Source organism: Balaenoptera acutorostrata, chromosome 5 (genome assembly GCF_949987535.1).
Source record: "Balaenoptera acutorostrata chromosome 5, mBalAcu1.1, whole genome shotgun sequence".
NCBI classification, from domain to species: Eukaryota; Metazoa; Chordata; class Mammalia; order Artiodactyla; family Balaenopteridae; genus Balaenoptera; species Balaenoptera acutorostrata.
Genome location: NC_080068.1, coordinates 122,005,301 through 122,026,248, shown reverse-complemented (window position 1 = coordinate 122,026,248; position 20,948 = coordinate 122,005,301). Strand labels below are relative to the sequence as shown.

General features: G+C 38.6%; 1 protein-coding gene across 2 annotated transcripts in view; it reads right to left on the bottom strand.

Moving 5' to 3' along the window:
* Positions 1 to 20,948, bottom strand: part of SYNPO2 (synaptopodin 2) — a 172,227-nt gene that overhangs the window by 11,160 nt on the left and 140,119 nt on the right. The window contains exon 4 of one of the 2 annotated variants that reach the window (XM_028164036.2): positions 18,441 to 20,626. In XM_028164036.2, coding sequence (XP_028019837.2) covers positions 18,441 to 20,626 — 2,186 coding nt within the window. Of the gene's footprint in view, positions 1 to 16,878; positions 20,627 to 20,948 lie in introns of those variants that run through there. The other variant, XM_007172420.3, reaches the window with a different exon arrangement.

Below are 20,948 nucleotides of genomic sequence, written 5' to 3'. Positions count from 1 at the left end.
ACTGGTTTGCAGGGCAGAAATTGAGACACAGATGTAGAGAACAAACGTATGGACACCAAGGAGGGAAAGCGGTGGGGGGGATGGTGGTGTGATGAATTGGGAGATTGGGATTGACCTGTATACACTGATGTGTATAAAATTGATGACTAATAAGAACCTGCTGTATAAAAAAATAAATTAAATTAAATTTAAAAAAATAAATAAAGTAGGGGTTATTGTTTTATTCATTAAGACATCCCTTGACCTAGAATGGTGCCTGCCAAGTAGATGTTTAGTAAGTATTCATGAAATAGATAAATAATAATTTCTATATCAGCTGCCATAATCAGGAAATTCAGTTATCTTCACCAAACTTTTTGGTCCTGTCCCAAGATGTAGCCCTTCTCACATGTCATTTACATGTGATGAGGGATTCACTCAAATAGACCCATCCCACCACCCCCAATACATGCACACCAGTATGCACACCAAGACATGTTTGGCAAAACAGATAGGATTAATCAATGTTTATGAAAAATCAAATTTTCTAAACAGGTAAAAGATTTTAACGTGCTTCAAATAAATGATTTGCATTTAGGTCAGTGGAAGTGTAAGGGTTTTAAACTGCTTTGATTCCCCAAATGAGAAAAGTCTTAGAAAATTATTCATGAATCCTAAAGACAGCCCAAAATCTACTTGTAAGATTTAAAAGTAAAGACCAAAGAAGAAAAAGATAATGGAAATTGGGATGGGTTAGAGTTGGAGAAGAGAAAGCTGAAAGCTAATTTACCACTTATCATGAGATTGCAAGCAAGCAGGTGTAGGAAATGGCAGTTTCTACTATCTGATCTCTTAGGGGCACTTCCAGCTCTAAAGAGTTTTCAATTACAATTTTTCTGACAATGGAAGCAGGTCAACATTGGAAGGAAGTTCTCCATAAGGATATAGAATTCCATTACCTAGAGATCTTTAAGTATAGGACAAATGCTCCCTTGATATAATTTAGATACAGTTAAGTAGTCAGGGGGATAAGTAGAATTTTAAGATCATTTTTGTTCTAGTCTCTTAATAAGACAGTCTCTATCACATATTCCCTGCCTTCTCAAGTGAACCTTAAATCTTCCTGGTGGAAGAAGTGGAGTTTTTGGAAATTCTGTTGTAGCTGTCTCTTATCTAAAAAATGGAAGTGCCCATTTTTTTAAACCGAAATCAGCAATATTATTCTGCTTACCAAGAGTAGTGCAGATAACCAGGACTAATAAATTGTACTATTGAATAGAAAAGTAGCCAAGTAACCATACATTGCTTAAATAGTTCCATGAATGCAATAAACATACTTAGACATCAAAATAAGAGATAATGTCTTGTAGCTAGAGCTTCTCATCTTGGCTTTGCCATTAACCATTTATCTTAATTCATCTTAGATTAAGTATCAGATTAAATTTTTGGTTCTAAAACAATAAACTTTAAAAAAATTTTATTTTAGATTTGAAGGCAATCCCTTTGTGAGAGAGGCTAAGAGTTGTAACTGACAGTAGAAGCCAGCATGTTATATTGGAAAGAATGTGAATTTGGACATCACACTGACCGGGGAGTCCTGCCTTTGCCTCTTTTTACCCATATGATCCAACCTCTCCCAGCCTTACTTTCCTTGGTTGTAAAACGGCAAGAATGCTGGCTACTGTTTCAAGATTATGGGTAGAGTAGAGATTGTGTTTATAAATCAAATGCCACGTAGCACAACAGATTATTCTTGTTATTGTGAGAAGAGTCTGTGAGGCCTTAAAAGGTGTCAGAGACCTGGCAGAACCTTTTGTTCAAGAGGCAACTGCATAGGCAGGCTCCTGCCCTAGGATAAAAATAGGAGGGAGCTGCCTTTGAAGTGGCATTAGCACCACACGCCTCAGATATTGCTGTGCCAGCCACTGACTCCCTCCCACCAGAACGCCGGCAGCAGGGCTGGCCAGAAACATCGCCACTGACCTCATCTCTCTGCTAGCTCTGGGTGGGCCAAAGTATAGACTTCTTGATCTTTTTTAACCTTCTGTTATAGAAGAATAAAAATAACCACATTAATTTAAGGTCACGAAGACTGATGTTAGGCAGGAATCTACACTTACACTTCTGTGGTCCCTTTCATCTTAGAAGCAATGATAACAATAACTAAAGTGTACAGAATTTTTACTATGTACTAGTCACAGTTCTAAGCACTTTTTTTCTATTAACTCATTTAATCCCCCCAACAATCCTATAATCCCCAATTTCTGCAAATAAGGAAACTGAGGCATAGAAATTAGGTGATTTACCTGAAGTCACACAGCTCATTTTTGTAAAGGGAAATTGAAGAATTAAGGCCATAGATAATAAAATTTTATCTAAATAATGTGTTTTAAGGCATTATATATGTTAGTGGAAAAAAATTACTGCAGCAGCAATTTTTACCCTCTCATTTTCCTCTATCCTCAGAAAAGAAGTATGTCACTCTCAAAATTATAATCTGTGAAAATACTCCTACTAATATAGTCTGTATTATATTTAAGTAGCTGGAATTGCCATTTTAATTTTTTATAATTCTTGGGGAAAAGCCTTACTTAAGTGTATTTTTATAAAAGTCTAATTTGGTTTGAACATAAAAATAAAATCTTTTAAACACATTTCAAAATATTTTCTGAAAAGAAGTTTTCTCTCCTCAGAAGATTTAAACAGTAAAAGTTATATAGATTTCCCACTATTGAAAAGAATGAATAATAGATAGCAAAAGTTCAGCTCTCATCAATTTCTATAGAGAATTTCACAATAAATAAAGGATGCTGATCCTGTATGAAATAAATGAATTTTTGACCTTGTGGGAGGTTTTTGTAGAGAAAAATTATCAGTGCCTGGCATATAGAAAGCACTTCATAAAAGAGAGTCATGTGTATTAGTATAAAATTAATACTTATACTATATCCCTGATTAGAATTATATTTATGATAAATTATAAAACCCATTTAAAATGGTTTAACTATGTGAATATAGCTTTAACTGTCCATAATATTCTAAACACCTTCTTTCCTGAAACAAATCCAGGCAACCATCTCCTCCCTCCCTCATTCACAAAAAGAAAAGTTACCATGAGTGTGCATTTATCCCTAGAAGGAAAGTAGGGATAAGAGATATTTTTTATAGCTTATGTGCCTGCTATTTGAAGTGGAGCTAATATCCCTTAAGCAAACTCATTTCCCAACTAGAATGGCTTTCTCAGAGGAAAATTTTGTCAGTTAAGATATTAAGACCAATTCTTAAGATATGTGTGGGTGCTATAGAACAACCTTGCTTGGGCCCTCTGCATGATAACATTCTCCAAATTTCCTACTGGCAGCTTTTTAGGCAATCCTACTGTTACAATTCCTTATAACATTAAAAAAAACCCGGAAAATCCAAGCTGGTTAATGGTAGTGACAGACACATCAACAACTACACAACACGTGACATTATTTCATAAGGATGCAGAGGATGCAGCATGAAGAAAACGACTTAACTTGATCTTTGTAACTGTTCTTCTATCCATTACGTTTTTAAACTTATTAAATAGATCCTTTGATTCATATCCTGGGCATTGGGGAAAATGTTTAACCTACTGTTCTTGGAAAGTTTAAGATTTTTTTTCAATATTTATTTATTTATACTGTGTTAGTTTCTGTTGTACAATAAAGTGAATCAGCCATATGCATACATATGTCTCCATATCTCCTCCCTCTTGAGCCTCCCTCCCATCCTCCCTATCGCACCCCTCTAGGTCATTGCAGAGCACCGAGCTGATCTCCCTGTGCTGTGCTGCTGCTTCCCACTAGCTATCTATTTTACATGTGGTAGTGTATGTATGTTGATGCTACTCTCAACTCGCCCCAGCTTCCCTCTCCCACCTCGTGTCTTTAAGTCCATTCTCTATGTCTACATCTTTATTCCTGCCAGAGAGAAACACAAATACCGTATGCTAGCGCATATGTAGGAATCTAAAAAAAAAAAAAAAAAAATGGTACGGAAGTTTAAGATTTAGTACCAAATCATATTTATGTTTCCTTTGTAAAAAAACATGGCTCCAGAGTGATGTTTAAAATTAGGAATAAAAAAATATAACTCTTCATCTGGGAAATCACCAACTTGTTTCCTTAAGTGCAGAGTAGATAAAAATTTTGCTTAATTGCCTTACCATATCTCTCTGGAACAAGTTGTACATTTTATTTAATGATAACTTTCTTGTTTGAGGGAATTTACACAATAATTTCATTTTTAGAGACACAAGAACGCCATAAAGTAAGTGGGAGTTTCAAATGAGTGATGGTTTTTCAAATGAAGAGATAAAAGACCACTAAGGGGGGCTTCCCTGGTGACGCAGTGGTTAAGAATCCGCCTGCCAATTCAGGGGACAAGGGTTCAAGCCCTAGTCCAGGAAGATCCCACATTCCATGGAGCAACTAAGCCCGTGCGCCACAACTACTGATCCTGCACTCTAGAGCCCACGAGCCACAACTACTGAGTCTGCGCACCACAACTACTGAAGCCCATGTGCCCTAGAGCCCGCGCTCCGCAACAGGAGAAGCCACTGCAATGAGAAGCCCGCGTACCGCAACAGAGTGGCCCCCGCTCGCCGCAACTAGAGAAAGCCCATGTGCAGCAACGAAGACCCAAAACAGCCAAAAATAACTAAAAAAAAAAAAAAAAAAGACCATTAAGGGGGAAAATAGATTAAAGCAGAGTGTACAGTGATAGTTCTGATGGTGTGCTTTTCAAATGCAAAAGGGAAATACGGAAACATCTTTTATCAGAAGTGTCCCAGGTACATTTCTTCAAAATTAGGAAGCATTTACTTTACTTGAAGATACTAATCCCAGGTATAAATGTAATTCCATTAATGGTTCAAGGGGATGTCTCATAAGGTATTAGGATGCTTGTCTACTTATCAAACTTTCAAATTTAGAGAGCAAATATTTAATTTTGCCCTTGACATTAGTTATTACAGCTTTTCCTATTGGCATAGCTTTCTTAATGCACTTATAAAATGGCAATATGTAATTATCTAGACATAACATTGCATATTAATACTACAGCAAATTTTTCTATGTGGGCCACTCATTTATTCAAAAGGTCTCATTCCTTATTTTTTCCCTGACCACTCCTCATTCCCAAGTTCACCTTCATTTTGATATGATGTTAGGTAGCTATTGCTACCAATTGCTAAATAATTGTTTCACTTTCAGTATTGATTCATACAAATGCATAGACGAATTAACAAAAGCCTTATGAACTAGCTAACACTTCATCAACCCTCTAAGCCACTTTGGTTGTGTAGTCTTAGCCTAATATAAAAGGTAAATTCTTCTGGAGGTACTAACATGTCTAGGCCATCATAAATACACATTCGAGATTGAGAGAAGAGAAAAGATCCTTCAGTAAGATGTATGTTTGAAGTTCTTAAGCAACTATCCATTAAAGAAAAGAAAAATGCTGGGGAAGGGATGGAAAAAAAATGTCCAGAGCTTATCTATTTGTAAAAAGATTCCTTACTTATACCAGTCAAAAAGTTCCTCTCAAATCTGTTTTGTAAATATTATTAGACACTTTCTGATAGTGGTATTCAGATTTTCCAGTCGATGGTTGTTTCCCCATTCCATTCTTGTCCTTAATCTTGCTTCTTTCAATATTGGTAAATCTAATGAGGATAAGTCCCTTTTAAAATATAATTAATAGATCAGCGATGATTGACCACCTGGAATCACACATGCTAGTGACCTAGGCTAGAGCTTTTGTGTGTTTTAGCTGGGAGGAAACTTATCTCCCAATTCCTTCATTTAAAGAGCCTGAAGGAGGTGTGGGTAGGGGGAGCAGCTCTTACAATTTCTCACTGTGGGTCGGATAGTCCCAGATGAAATCCAACTTTGATGTTACAACTAGTTGTCTAGACCAGTACATTTTTTGCAAAAAAATGAAGTCTAGATGAGACAAAATGAAGTCTGACAATGCAATGCATCCCCATGATACACTGATAATTAAACATCTATGCACCATTCACAAAACAGGATTTTCACTTTGCCCGTGGTTGACAGTGGTAGGTAGAATATTACAGACGTTTGGGAAAAAAAAAAAAAAAAGACAACAAAACAGAGGTTGAATAGTGAAAGCAAAGAAGGTAGATACTAAATGGTTCTTTGTAAAAAATTGCTTTTTGTATGAATGCATAATACGTTTGACGTAATTTCATAAAATGGAACATGTGCATTTTAAGAGCAAAGGATGGAGATCTAGTGATTCAGGTGAAATGATAAACAAAGAATAGCAGAAGTTCTGCTTTACAGAATTGCAAGCCCTTTTCTTACTTTACTCCAGCGTGCCTAATGGCTGCCCTAGGACTAGAGGTGTCTCTGAGTTTCAGAATGCTCTCCATTCTCAGGAAGTATCTGTGCGTGTGTCAAGAATAGACAGGAGGAATTATAGTCACACTTTACAGACACTGGAACCAAAGCAAATCTTCTAGTCAGGGCTTCAAGGAAAGAAAAATTATTCTCTAACCTCCTAAGCTCTGCTTTTTGTCTCATTAGAAAAATGATGTCTTTAAGATTTTTTCTTCAAATACTCTGGAATTAAAGTGGTAAGGAACAAACAAATTTTGTCTTGTCGGGTTTTAAACTGACCTTGGTTTTTAAAAAGCATTGAACTGCGTCAAAATACTCACAACACTTAAAACCCAAATGTTTTTAAGGAGCTATTTATATAGAGAATTATAAAATCTTAGAGATGGAAGACATTTTAGAGATCCTGCAATCAAGCTTCCATGAGGTACAGGAGTTCCTTTTATAACACCCCTGATAGGCATTGCAATGGAAAAAGCACAGGCTATGAAAACAGATAAACTTGGATTCAGCTGGTGAGTCTGCCACCTTACTGGCTGGTTGACTTTGGGCAATTTTCTTAAGCTCCGTGAGCTTCAGTTTCCTTATCAATTAAAAAAAAAAAAAATGAGGATAATTTCCACCAAATAAGGTCGTTGTGAAAATTAAATACATGGATTAAGACCCTTAACACATTTTATATGTCTAATACATATGTTAGTTCCTTCTCCATTCCTTCCCCACAAGTTTTTGAAGTTTTCTTAAGTTAAACTGAAATTTGCTGTCTTGTAACTTCCATTCACTAGTCCTGTTTTTCTTTTTCACAATGGAGACCTTTACTCTCTCATCCATACCAAAGTTCCTCAAATATCCAGCTCTCCTACCTCCTTTTAGTCTTTTCTCCTCCCACTGGTAAATGTACAAACATATATCTCATATTACAGAACTTCCAGACACATCACCATCCTTTTTGTTTTAGAAATAAACTTTAGTGCGTCAAAGGCCTGAAAACAATACTCCTGTTGGGATCAAAGCTGCTACTCAGTGGGCCTACCTGTCCCTTTGTTCTGTTCACTCTTCTAATGTTTAAGCAGCCTCTTGACTGACTTTGCATTTTGTCAGTCCAGCACACAATCTGATTGTCTTAATGTTAAGGTTAAACAAAAATATTGGGATCTTTCCCTGTGATCCATAAAGTGCACGAACTTCTTTTTAGTTTTGAAGATTTTACAATCATACTTGTTTCCATTTTAAAAAGCTAATTAGCATTCAGAGTGCTTCAAAATTCTCCTTTAGTCTAGATCCCAAAATAAGAATGTTTTGATTACTGCCAGAGAGATTTCAGTTTGTTATTAGTAAGAACATTTTTGATTGGAGATAAGAGACTCTGCTGCCCTACGGCCAAGGGAAGTCATACAATCCCTTTGCCCAGAGATAAGAAAAATCAGCCAGGGAACTTTGTACAGTCACTTCTCTAGATGATAAAATTGTATCATTCTATTCCTAGAAATATTTATTCTCCGACTTGATTAGAAGCAGGGGGTCAGATAAAATCACATCTCAAGGCCCTCTTTATTCTTCTATTTAAAAAACAAATTTAAAAGACTGTTCAAAGCAAATTATTTGCAACACGCTTTAGAATGGTTGCCTGTGAAGCACTCTCTGAGCGGGAAGAGAGTTTGCTGCCACCTCCTGGGCTTTTAGAATAAAGCTGTCAAGATCAGCACTTCAAAAAAAAAAAAAAAAAAAAAGATCAGCACTTCAGGGCCTGTTCCCTGCAGACAAGGCATCAAGAGCATTTGAAAGCAGGTGCTGTTTACAAGTCTGACTGTCCCAGACTGAATGAACTAGAAAACTATTGATGGGTTTTAAAGAATAAAGTTGACTTCAGTGTTTTGTGTGTTAGATAACTGGTTTTCAAAGTGCGGTTCACAACCCATTAGCATCAGAATCACCTGGGGTATATGTTACAAAAACAAATTCCTGGGCCCCATCCAGGGGTTACTAAATCATAATTTCCCTGGGGCGAGGGGAATCTTAATTTTTCCCTGGGAACAAAAGTTGGAAAACTGCATATTAGAATACTGTGAAGCCAAAAAAAAAAAAAGAATACTGTGAAGGCAATAGTTTGCTCACACTAAAACGTTGTATATAAAGGAAATAGTTGGTGAACTGAAGTGAAAAACTAAAATTAAAAGTTCTAAGAGATATATTTTGCTTTGCTCTTAATTTCAGTAATACCACCTGAAATGAATTGTGACATTTTGCTGGACACTTCATAATGTAGAATTCAAAATCTGTTTAGCCCATATTGAGTTTATATGAAGGATTATAAGTGGTACCATCTGATAAGCATTAACAAGCAGTCCAGTGGGCCAGACCATCAATAAACTCTGAGTGTGATTAAAACAAGAAAGAAACTTCCAACTGTGGAAGGGTTGGTATGATACTTTAAATTGTCATTTTATTTATATCAGTCCAGCCAATTCCTTAGTGATTTTTAGCTCTAGAGGATGGTTTTGTGAATACTTCTTTATCAATCTGAGATATGGTAGCAGAAAAAAGAACTAATGCCATGTAAGAAAGAAACCTAGTTGTTTTTTACTTTTTAAGAAAAAGTGTAATTAAACGCCACAAAAGGAAAACTTAACTAAGTCAATTTAACTGTATTTGAAACTAAAGCAATTTTAGATTCAGATGAAGTTTTCAGAATCTCATCTTGTTGTGATTTTTCTCTCTTCAAGATCGTCCTAACTTCTGCTTCTGACTCAGAAGAATTCTAGAAGTACCAGAAAACCCACAAAAATTCCCTGTGTTTGAAAGGCAGCTGGAATTTTAAGTTCCTCCCTACATCAGTCACTCAGCTTCTGAGAATTGTTTTTCATCACTTGCCCTGTGAGCTGGGAGTTTGCTCTGTTCAGACCGAAGTTTCACTCTTTCTGGTTCTGGAAACTGATCACGCTTCTCAGGCAAGGGGATCAATTGCTCTAAAAAGACCAGGTTGCTGACCCTTCATCCTGGGACAGTGTTGAGGAGGAGGGATAAGAACAACTGCCTGCTGCATCGTCAGAGGCCAGCCAGGTTCTCTCAGATCCCCAACTGATGCAGGCCTGAATTGGGGTAGCTTCGGGGATTGGGTTGCCAACTGTTCCACTTTCTGTGTGATAGGCCTAGTTAAGCTTCAACTATCCTACTAGAACCTTGCTCAGGACACCAGCTATTCTATTTTGAGAATATATTTCATTTACAAGCATTTCCCCATAAGAATTCTCTCTATATTGCTAAATACACCACACTTATTTTCTTTAATATTGGTACTTTGAATTTAACACAGTCCCTTTATAGTGAGTCTCAAAGCTGATATTAAGTTTCTTTTTTAAAAAATATTGTACCAGTCTTTTTGAATCCTGGTCTCGTCTTTGTATACCACTACAACAATGCTAGTACAATAGATGAAGACAAAAGAGAAAAAAATTGACCAATAGGCTGAATACAGAGGAATATAGACAAATAAAGCTTCAGTAAAAAGAAAACAGTAGAGAAGGAACAAAGATGTCTCAGTAAAAGACTCCTGGGGATATATTATTCTTCATGTCAATATGAGATTTATACAGATACTGCTGCTGCTTTTTCTATTTTAGTTCTCTTAGATCCCTTAAACTGGGATTCATATTAACAGAGAAAACAAAAGAACTTTTTTAATCACTGTGTGTGTTTCTCTCCTTGGTAGTTTATGAAATAGTAGCTATTGTTTATTGAGTGCCCTTTATAAGAATATTAAGAGCTAACATATGTTGAATGCTTTCTATGCGCCAGGCACTGTTTTATACCCATCGCACATATTGGTTTGTTTAATCTTCACAAATCGTGAGGTACACCTATTATCTTCTCCATTACATAGCAGAGGGTACTGAGACACAGAGAGGGTGAATCGTTTGCCTAATGTCTCCCAACAAGCAAGAGGCAGCCTGGGATTCAGCTGCAGGCATTTTGACCCAAGCCCACACGCTTACCCACTACAAAATGTTGTCTCTGTATACTTGGTGTTTATGTGCATTATCTCACGTAATCATAGGTGAATTTCATTTAAAAAATGGTTACCTTATGCTTCCCCTAAATCAAATCATTGCTTTAATTAATTTATTTTTTAATTTAAATATTTGCAGGAACATTTTTCTGCATTATTGTTACTAAAATTTGAGGAATTTCTCATCACTATTCTTTTTTTCCTTAATTTACCTGGTGTAAATTAGCACAGCTGTAGTAATATATGATGGCTTGAAGTGGGTGTTTGAGGAATTTAGTCTAACACATCATGGGTGTTCACTCAATGGAACTAGCAAAATGTTAGACTTCCTCCTACCATTTGAGTTATAAGCAAATAGGCTGGTAGAAATAAAAACGACACCTTTCTCCCTCCCCTTGTACCTGTTCACAAGTGTCTATCATTTGGGGCTACCAAACTCTAAGAAGTTTTTTCAACATTTCTTTCTTTGATTTGGAAGGTATAAAGTAACTTTTGAGTTATTCCTGAGACAGGTATAGCTTATCACCTCTGATGGGCAATTCCTTTCATATGTGACCTTTGTCTTCTTGTGATCAAGTGAGGTAATGTAGCCTTGTGATTAGAGAATGGCTCTGGAGTCTGACTGTTGAGTCTTGAGTCTTAGCCCCATCACTTTAGACAAGTTTCTTAACTTTTCTTTACTGTATTTTCTCATCTGTAAAGTAGAATGATAATAGTACCTTCTTCATACACTAGTCATTCTGTAATGACTAAAAAAGTTAAAATTTGTTAAGTCTTTAGAATGGCACCTAGCATATAGTAAGTCCTCACAATTATCACTGTATTAGTGGATCTATGATTTTAAATTAAGGCAGTAAAGCTCTGCAAATATAATGAGGGTTTTTTTACAATTAACTCAGAAGTTCACATCTTCTCTCCTTGAAGTTAGTGACGAGAATGTTCATACCCACATTTAGAATCCATTACAGGAGTTCTTTAGGAGATGTTTCCAAGATGACAATGAGACATAGTTTAAAGCAAACAGAACAAAACAAAAAACTACTGGAAAAAACATAAGGTATAAAAATGTCCTCTCTGGGAACTTTTCAACAGAAATACTTGTTGAGAAACCTTCCATTGAGGACATTGCAGCAGGAAGGGTTTGCTGCCTCATCCATATCCAGGATGAATGCTAGCTCAGCTAGGAGACACTTCATGGAACTCTAAGATTCCAGTGACGACTACTTTTTTAGATATATTTTGAAACACTGAAAACTGTGACTCTCTCAGCATTATTCTGTGTAGACTTATTCCTGTTGAAATATCTCAAGTTATTATTGGTTTAGTAGCAAACCAAGCTGGGTGCTGATTCACTATGATAAGAAAGTTCCCTGAATTACTTCTGGTGGGAAAGGCATGAAGCCAAGGGGAGCACTTCCTTTTATGTAGGGCCTTTGATTTTGCTTTATTTTTTTTTAATGACATTCCTCACCACCCCCAGCCCATGAATATCACCTTTTCACCCTGATATAAGTGAAAGAATTTTGGGAACTCATACAAAATCACTGTCAAATCCATCATTTCTACTTATAAAACAGATGCTTCTTTTTCAGAGACTGGTTTTCGCTTCCAGCATATTATCATAGCATCTGATTTTATGAGCAATCTTATGATAGTAGGGTCCTTTCTAATGTCTCTCAAGTGGTCAAAGCTATCCATTAAGCATATGTAGAGTAGGCTCTTGGTGGATGGTTTGCTGAACACATAATTAACAGGTCTCAGGGAGTGGGATTCTGGGGTCTAATGAGACTGTGGAAATCTTGTGGTACTGAAGGGAGAGCCTGGGCTTTGATGTCATAAGTATGTATGATAAGTATGTAGGTCCAACCATAGCCCACTACTTTATAAGCTTAGTGATTGCCGGACAAGTTGGTTAGCCTCTCTGGGCTTCAGATACCTCGTCTACGAAATGGAAATAATAATAATACCTTCACGTTCAGGGTAATTCTGAGGAGTAAATGAGATCACAGTGTAATTGGTTAAGAGTGTAGGTCCAGACCGAATCCAGGGTCCACTACTTAACGCTATGTGATCTTGGGCAAGATATTCAGCCTCTTTGTGCCTCAGAATCCCATCTATAATCTATACACTGAGGATTATGATGGTACCTATCTCATAAGGACTACTGATTAAAAAAGATACTCTATGGTGGTTGCCAGAGGGGTGGAGGTGTGGGTGGGCAAAATGGGTGAAGGTGGTTAAAGGTACAAACTTGAGGTTATCAGATAAATAAGTTCTGGGGATGTAATGTACAGCATGGTGACTATAGTTAACAATACTGTAATGTATATTTGAAAGTTGCTAAGAGAGTAGATCTTAAAAGTTCTTATCACAAGAAAAAGAAATTTGTAACTATGTGTGATGATGGATGTTAATTAGACCTATTGTGATGATCAATTTGCAATATATACTAGTATCAAATCATTATTGTACACCTGAAACTAATATGATGTTATATGTCAATTATATATCCATTTTAAAAAAAAAAGAGAAAATCTATGAAGATGCTTGGCACAATTCAGGACGCAGAGTTTGTGCTCAGTTAATGTTAGTTATTGTTATAATTTATGTAAAGTATTAACATGGTTCCTGGCTTTCAGTAGAAACTTAATACATCAACCCCCCCACCCTACCTTCTGTCTTTTCCTTAGACCTCATGAGCTTGTTTAAATGGCTGCCACAGCTTCCATCCCCACCCATGTTATCCTAACTGGGACCGTAATCTTGACTCAGGGCCTTTGGGTGGTCTTGAAAACAGATCATTCCACTAAATAAAGATACCAAAGAGTCTCCCTGACTTCTAAAATGTCTCTTGAAGAACAAAAAAAACAACTTTTGCTTTTTGATATTTACTTGCAAGAAGAAAATTTTTCTCAGTTTATACCTAAAATGTGCATTTCTTTTCAACTTAGAGCTAATTGCAAGTCTATGTTTGTTTGTTTGTTTTCCATGAACAACCATTAATAATTATCAAGGAGCTCAAGAAGTAGGGGCTGTGAAAGCAGGATTCCTCCATGGTATATTGGAATGTTATTATTTTAAATATTATTATTATTATCAGGTAGAGGAAGAGGGGTAGGCTGGAAAGTAGGTCCTTGTGATTATTTTTATTAGGACCCTGAATGTATATCTTACCAGTCATACACACACATAATTTAGATAAACGTGTCAAGAATGAGGTATAAACAGAGGTACACGTGAGGAACTTTACATTTAGAACCAAAAAATGAAAATTTAAGAAATTCTTTGTATCAATAACAAACAATTATTTAAACTATAGGACCCTGTAGAAGCCTAACTTTTTTTTTGTACTTGAGAGATACTTTATTAGCTGGCATAGCTCTGATAAAATCAGGAATCTGAGAGGATTTGATATTTTTTAATTAAATTTCTCTTCACTCAATTGCTTCTGAGTAGTAAGGTCTGTGATTTCCAAGTGCCAAATGGTAATTTCATGTACAAATATACATACCATAGAAACATTAAATTTTTTTTTTAATTTAAGAAACTGGCTGTACCTGATAACATCAAGGAAATAATAGTCTGATTTGGGGGCTTCTGGTTTTTATTGGTCTGATGCTCCACAGGATGGCCTGTAATTTTTTTCCTTTTTTTAAACTCAGACTGGCCTCTTTTAGCAATTTTGCCTGGTGTTTGGGTCCTGTGGGAATTTACTAGCTTGCTTTATGGCCTTTGGCCAATCCTGGTGGGAAGTCTAGAGAAGAATTCATTTCTGCTTTTTCCCAGAATACTTGTTGACAAACTCAGCGGCACTGAAGTGTTACACGAGTCTTTGTGTCCCCCAGAGTCCAGTGATAAGGGGACATGAGACCAGCAAGAGTCAGTGCTTCTGGGAATATAATGTTGGCTCTTAGAATTTACATATTTTTCTCATGAACTTTTAACAATTTTTAAAACAAACTCAACAACTGTGATTTTAGGAGGGAATGAGAACACAGCCCACTGCTTCCCTCTGGAAGCATTTTAAGCATTTAGCTTTTCAGAAAACAATCACTTCTTTTTGATGACCATGACTTCAAATACCCTTCCTGCCAGGCCAGTGATGACTCATAAAATAGCAATGGATTTCAGGAGTTCACTCTTTGAATTTGGGTGCTTGCAGGTTCTCGAATTTGTAACTGGATGAAATGTTACACAGCAAGGGACTTTTGTTTGAAAGATTAAATCCAAACTCAGACACTAACAGCCATGTGTCTTCTTGTGGTCTCAAGAAACGTCTGTGAAAGTGCTGCATTCAGAGTGTTTGATATGCCTGTCAGCAGCAAAGAGCCTTCAAAGTTTTTTAAGCTAGTAACTGTAAACAAAACAATGGTCCCACATAACTTAGTCCACTCCCTTTAAATGCAGATCATTTGTTCTTGACATCTCAGATGCGACTGCTGTGGCCAGGCTAGAATTCAACTGTGTGATAATACTCAGTTGCCCTATGAAACCCACTTCTTGAAAGGGGTCAGCACTATCTAGAAGAGTTAAAGAATACTGGCTTACTCTCAAGAACTACTGTAACTCAGATCAGTTTTCCTGTAGTTAAAATGAGTTGCTTCTTGTGAAGATTAAATGAGGTACATGTTATCATTAACAATCGTGCTAGATATATTTTGAAGTACAAAATTTTACATGTTCCAGAATGACAGTCCCAATGTGTCTTATAAAACATATTCCTAAAAATGTATGCTTTATACTATCAATGAATAGTCAAAATGCAGAAACAGTGTGATTTTCCTCTCTCAAAGCAGAATGTGTTTATTATTGAAATATTAGAAATAAGACTGTAACTGTTCTAAGATCAAAGTGGCAGTGCTCAGGTTCTCAATCTTACCAGTTCTGTGATTCAATCTGCCCTCCTATAAGACTGAGAGGAATATGTGTACTTACATTTACATAGCACCTTTCTTCCTAGTATATCTAGTGTTGTTCACATTCACTGTGGCACAACATTCCAGGAAGAGAGGTTTGAGACATCACTAAGGGGACACTGGTGGAAAGAAATTTGCATAAGGTCCTGCAGTAAGTGAGTGACTGTGATTACATTTTATTTTATATTCCAGTGCCTGTTAACCATGCAGTGGATTCCTTAGGATAATGTATATAAGGCACCTATCATAACACAAACACTCAGTAAATGATCGTTGCTATTGTGTTGACGATAACAACTTGACTTCATGGGTGGGGTGCTCTACCTAGAAATTAAGCTAACAAAGGACAAAGATAAAGGCAAGGTCCTAAACTAAACAAAAACTGCCTCCTCATACCCTCAAACTAGCCAAGCAACCAATCTGAATATCTGCCACCACAACAAAGCCAACACCCTGAATTCAAAGGGTGCCCAGTGGGAGGGAAACTGAGGTCATGAGTCCTAAGTCTCCCACCTGCTGCACTGACATCATTTCCAGAACTCCAACCTGAAAGGTGGTACACCCAGCTTATTCTGCTTGCCAGTTCCCATGGGGCTCCCCGGCTGGGGAGAAGAGGCAAAGAAATCCCTCCTTCTCCAGGGAGCTGGCTCAGTCCTTCTCCCTCCCATCCCCCGTCTCTCAGGGTGAGGTTAGACTCTGCTGTGGATACAATTTTGGAGGATTCCCATGCCTTTTCCATAATTTGGGACTGTATGGTTCCACATGAGATCTATGCTACCAGCTCCCAGTCGAAGCTGTGGATGCTTTGATTGCATGCCTGACATGCTTCTTAGAAGCTTTTTGGGAACCCCATGACGGTCTCAGTCATGTTAGTTGTGTCTTTAGTCATCAACTCCAAACAGTGGCTCTGATAAGATGGCCACCTGTCCAACAGGAAATGGACCCCAAACACTCCTCATTCCTACATACCACAAACCACTGGACAACTGTAAATACTTGTGGGTCATTACCATTCTAGGCTACTTTTGAACCAGTGATCTCAAATTGACTACTTTGTGTTCCATTTTCTTTCCTCTAATTCATGCCATTCTTTAAATGCTATGTTAAGAATGCAAGGTTACAAAAATGATGTCCTTTCCTGCTTCACCTTAAGATGCCTTTTTTGGTTGTTCTATTAGACAAGAATGCAAAATGCACAGCATTCAACAGACTTCCTTTGCAAAGAACAAGTAATACAAACAATAGCCTTATATAATGGATAGACTGCTTTTTCCTGTATCCTGTATGAATCTTCCTAATTGATTTCCCAAAAAAGGCAAATAAGAGACCAAGCTACATCCTGTGGTTCTAACCTCTACATAAATTGCCACCAAAAGCAATGGAAGATTTTCCAGAGAAAAAGCAGAAGAATAAGCCCCATTGTTCTGTAGCTGACTTAATTCTCCTCTGTGTTATGTCATACAAATACCTACGGCTTGCAGTTTTACAATGTACAGAGAAATGGAAATGTTCACAGAAAAGAAATTCAGGTGTTTGGGAAGCAATATAAGAGAAATATCAGAGAAATGACTTAGGTCAAAACAGCTCATACAGGGAAGTATTTTTTTTTAATACATTGAACAGATTAAAGAAGAAAGTAATATTTTAATAGGGTAGTGAAAATAGAGCAGATTGACAGTGACAGCAGAAAAAGAACAGAAATACAGGTATTTTCAGAGGATTAAAATGGTACCATGTACCCTCACACCAGGCAAGCTTTTATGAGAGGTCTCTAGACATATCTCTTGTATCGAGTAGATGGCTTTCCTTGGAGCTGTCAAAAATGCTTTGTGGTTCTCTACATTAATTCATGTTGAATATTTTCCATGGTTGGTCAGACTTGGACTTAAAATAGATATGAGAAAGGTCTTCAGGTTTACTGTCAGTAACATTATTAACTTCAGAGCCAGCTGGATGATGGCATGGTGTATGACCAATCCAAATTTAAAGGTAACCTTGTCTGAATCCTCCTGGTCCATCAAATATAAATAATAAAGTGAAGGTGCAAGAATAGAATTGCAAGCAACAGTGGGAGGAGCAGTTGTCAGAAAGCAAAACAAACACAAGAAAAAAAAAATCTGTGACGTCACTCAGAAATGATGCTAATAATTGTGAGTTCTCACCCTACGGCCTCCACACACATGGGATTACTCGTGCTTCACAATCAGCCCCTGGAGTCAGTAACCCTTCATGCCCCAATCATGTGATTTCCCAAAGGAAAACAATAGTCATATGTACCTTTATCTGCAGCCTGCTCACCTTTTTATATGTTATTCTGTTTTACTGTACTCTACCACTTGCCTCAGCCGAGGAAAACAAACTTATGCCTTCATGGGCAATTGGAGATGTACTCAATTTCTTAGGTAACTGGGGAGAGAGGATGGGAATCAATCTCTAAGGATAATTATCCTTCTTGCCCATCCAGTTTACTTTAAAGAAATGAGCTAATATATGTAAAACATCTGGCAAGGAGCCTAGTACATAATAAGTACTCTATAATTATTAATCCCCTCTTTCTTACCTACCTTACCAAACTATGTACATTCCAACCGTCCCCAAGGTACCTTCTCTGCAACATCAAACAGGTGGCTGAGGTTGACAGACCAGAGCTGATCCCTGTCCTCGATAAATTTCTTATCCTTTAATACTAGTAATAGAGATAAAGCACTACTTAAAAAGGAAATGTCAGTCAGTACATGTTATGTTTTCACTACATTTGAACCTTTTCACTGTAGGAACACAGCTGTTATGTTACATAAAGACTGTGTCCTAATGTTGATAACACTGATCACTGTTTTTTTTTGTGGCTAAAGCATAAACCCTAAGTATCTGCTTACTTAATATAATGGCCCATGTCTATTTAGGGGTGCTCCCAGACTTTTTAAGTGTGCAAAGAAGATAAATATGTTTTAAGTCAACCTGAGTTAGATTTTTGACTCATTAAAAATATTCTCCTTGGACCCAGATTGGGAGGTGACATCTGAAATTAAGTTGAGGACTTGCTAGGCATTCTCAGGGACTCAAGTAACACTGCAAACAATTCGTTTCAAGCAAAGTGGACACTCAGCTTCAGCTACAAGATTACTCTTCCGCAACAGATGGTTTCCACACCTGAACTGTGACACCACTTTTCTTTGCTGAGAACTTCGGCCTTGGTGCCACAAAGTAAGATGTCGAGGCTGATTCTTGCTTTGGAGAGGTGGGAATGGCCACGGGCACTGGGGAGGCGCTTACTGGTGAGGTGGCCTCGGCAAAGAAGGAAGGCTGAGAGCTATAGGCTGGCACTGAGTACACAGACGAGGCCTGCACATTAGCGGGCGAGCCAGCATTCACTGGCTGAGGAGGAATAGCTTGCTTCATGACTGGCAGTGAACTGACCTTGACTGATGACTTTGCAGGGAGGCCATCCTTTGCATCTGGAGGTTGGAAAGTAAACAAGGATGCATTTAGCTGATAAGGTTGGTGCTTCATGACATCCAAAGCATTAAGGGGTTTCTTGCCCTTTTTCTTGCTTGTTTTGGAGGCCTGTGGGGCTGATGGCTGGGACTTGACGGCAGCCAGTGGGTAGGAGGGGGAGTGGATAGGATTGTAGGCCACAGGAGGGGGTGCTCGGACATTGGAGGAGTACTTCCAGCCGGCCGGGAGAGATGGAGTGGGAGACTGAGCACGGGCAGCATGGGCCTGCACGGTGTCTGAATCTACCACGTACTTTTTCATCCTCGACTGCCTTTTAGCAAAGAGCTGGGCTCCTTTCCCACTCATTCCTGGAAGCTCATTGGATGGTCCCATTGCACCAGTATGAGCAGCATTTACCGTTGGTGTGGGAGCCGCTGGTTTGGGAGTGTAGTTCAGACTGGCTACTGATGCTTGTGGTCCTTTGAAGGGACCAGCCAGGTTCAGAGCACTAGCAGGCCGGGCAGGAGGGTAAGAAGGCTGCGCTATTTTGATGGAGGAAACAACGGTGCCATGTGATGGGTTGGATGTGGGGAAGGCAGGAGGTTGGGTTGGAGCCACTCCTGGCGACCAGACTGGAGAAACTGGAGTTACTGGTTGGGAGGATGAGGACTTGACAGAAGGCTTTGGAGCGACAGGAGGTGGGGTCTTTTGTTTTGCAGTGGGGCTTTGCATGAAATTACAAGCCTCTGCTCCTAAACTGAGGTAGTCTTCTTCTGGTCCGGAATCTCCTCCTGCTCCAGTGCCCTTTTTGCCTTCCGAATTTTGAAGAAGTGACAAGAGTTCAGGATTTGGGCTTACTTTGGGCTCTTTAAAAGTGAACATGGGTTTTGTCGTGCTTCTCCTTTTGGCCTCCTGCAATATTCCTGTTCTTTTTGCTGGCACCGCGATCCTTTCATCCCGGGAAGCTATTCGTTCAGATGAATCGTAAAAGGCTGGCTGGGACCATGGGCCAGGCTGGGGCCACGGAGGGGGCTGTGGTGGGCCAGCTGTCGGACTTGACACTGCTCTGGAGAAGGTTTCAGGTGGGGGTGTGACTGCAGAATAAGGTGGAGGCGCAGGAAAGTCAGCGATGGGGCTGGTCATGTTTCGCGTTGGAGAGAAGGGGGTTGCTGGCTGGTTCACGGACCCCGGGAAGGGTTTGGCCGTTCTATTCATAGGGATCATCCTCTGAGCCTCTGCTGTCTCGGACACCCCAGTGAAGCCATTCTGTTGGGGCACATGGCCAAGGCCATGGCTCACCTCGATGTAGCTTTTGCTCACAGAGCTCTGCACTCTCACCGATTCTTCTTCCTTCCTTTGGTAAGATGTCATGGTTCTCAGGCCATCCGTCTGGGCAGCATCTGGTTCTCTGCTTGGCATTCCACTCACCCTCTCCTCCTCTTTTTGGGCTGTGATCTGATCCATTCTCTCCCTCCTCTTAGCAAACATGAGGGCCCCCTTGCCTGTGGTGTCTGGCAACATCTCCATCTTGTCCCCTCTGTTCAGTTTCTTTTCAATGTCCACTAGTCCAGAATCCCAGTCAAAGTTCACAACTTGTGTGTTGTCGTCAGTGTCAGACAACAACTCTTCCTCCACCTCGGATTCGCTCGCACCCAGAAATGCTACTTCACATGTATCCTCTTTGTCGCCTTCTTCCTCCTCCTCGTCTGCCTCTCGATCAAGTTCACCAGTCCCGTAACTGACTAGGGTGTATTTCCTGGCCCTCTGACGACGCTTCTTAAACATCAACACCCCCTTGGAGCTGGGGTTGGGGGCATCTGTCAGAAGGAGGGCAATGCTTTTGCATTTAGATTTTGCTTCTTTCACCTGCTTTTCTGATAGGCTTTCACTCCTCCTGAGCCCTAGGGAAAATACAAAAATTATATTGAGTTGGCGAGTTCAAGGAAGACTCCATGGCAACCCAGAAATCAACTCTCCTGGGGGAAAATGAATACGGAAAAAACATGTTTACAGTTGGGTACTGAATTTTGAAGCAATCCAACTCATTTCTCTTTCTTATTTCTTTTAAAATGTATACTTCTTTAAAGATATATATGATGATATAATACAGATATAATTTGTATATATATAATATGCCATTTCATTTTTTCCTGTAAATACATTTTTATATATGTTGGTTAGAATATATGTTTCATAATTTGTTTCTGTATGGCTCCTTACACT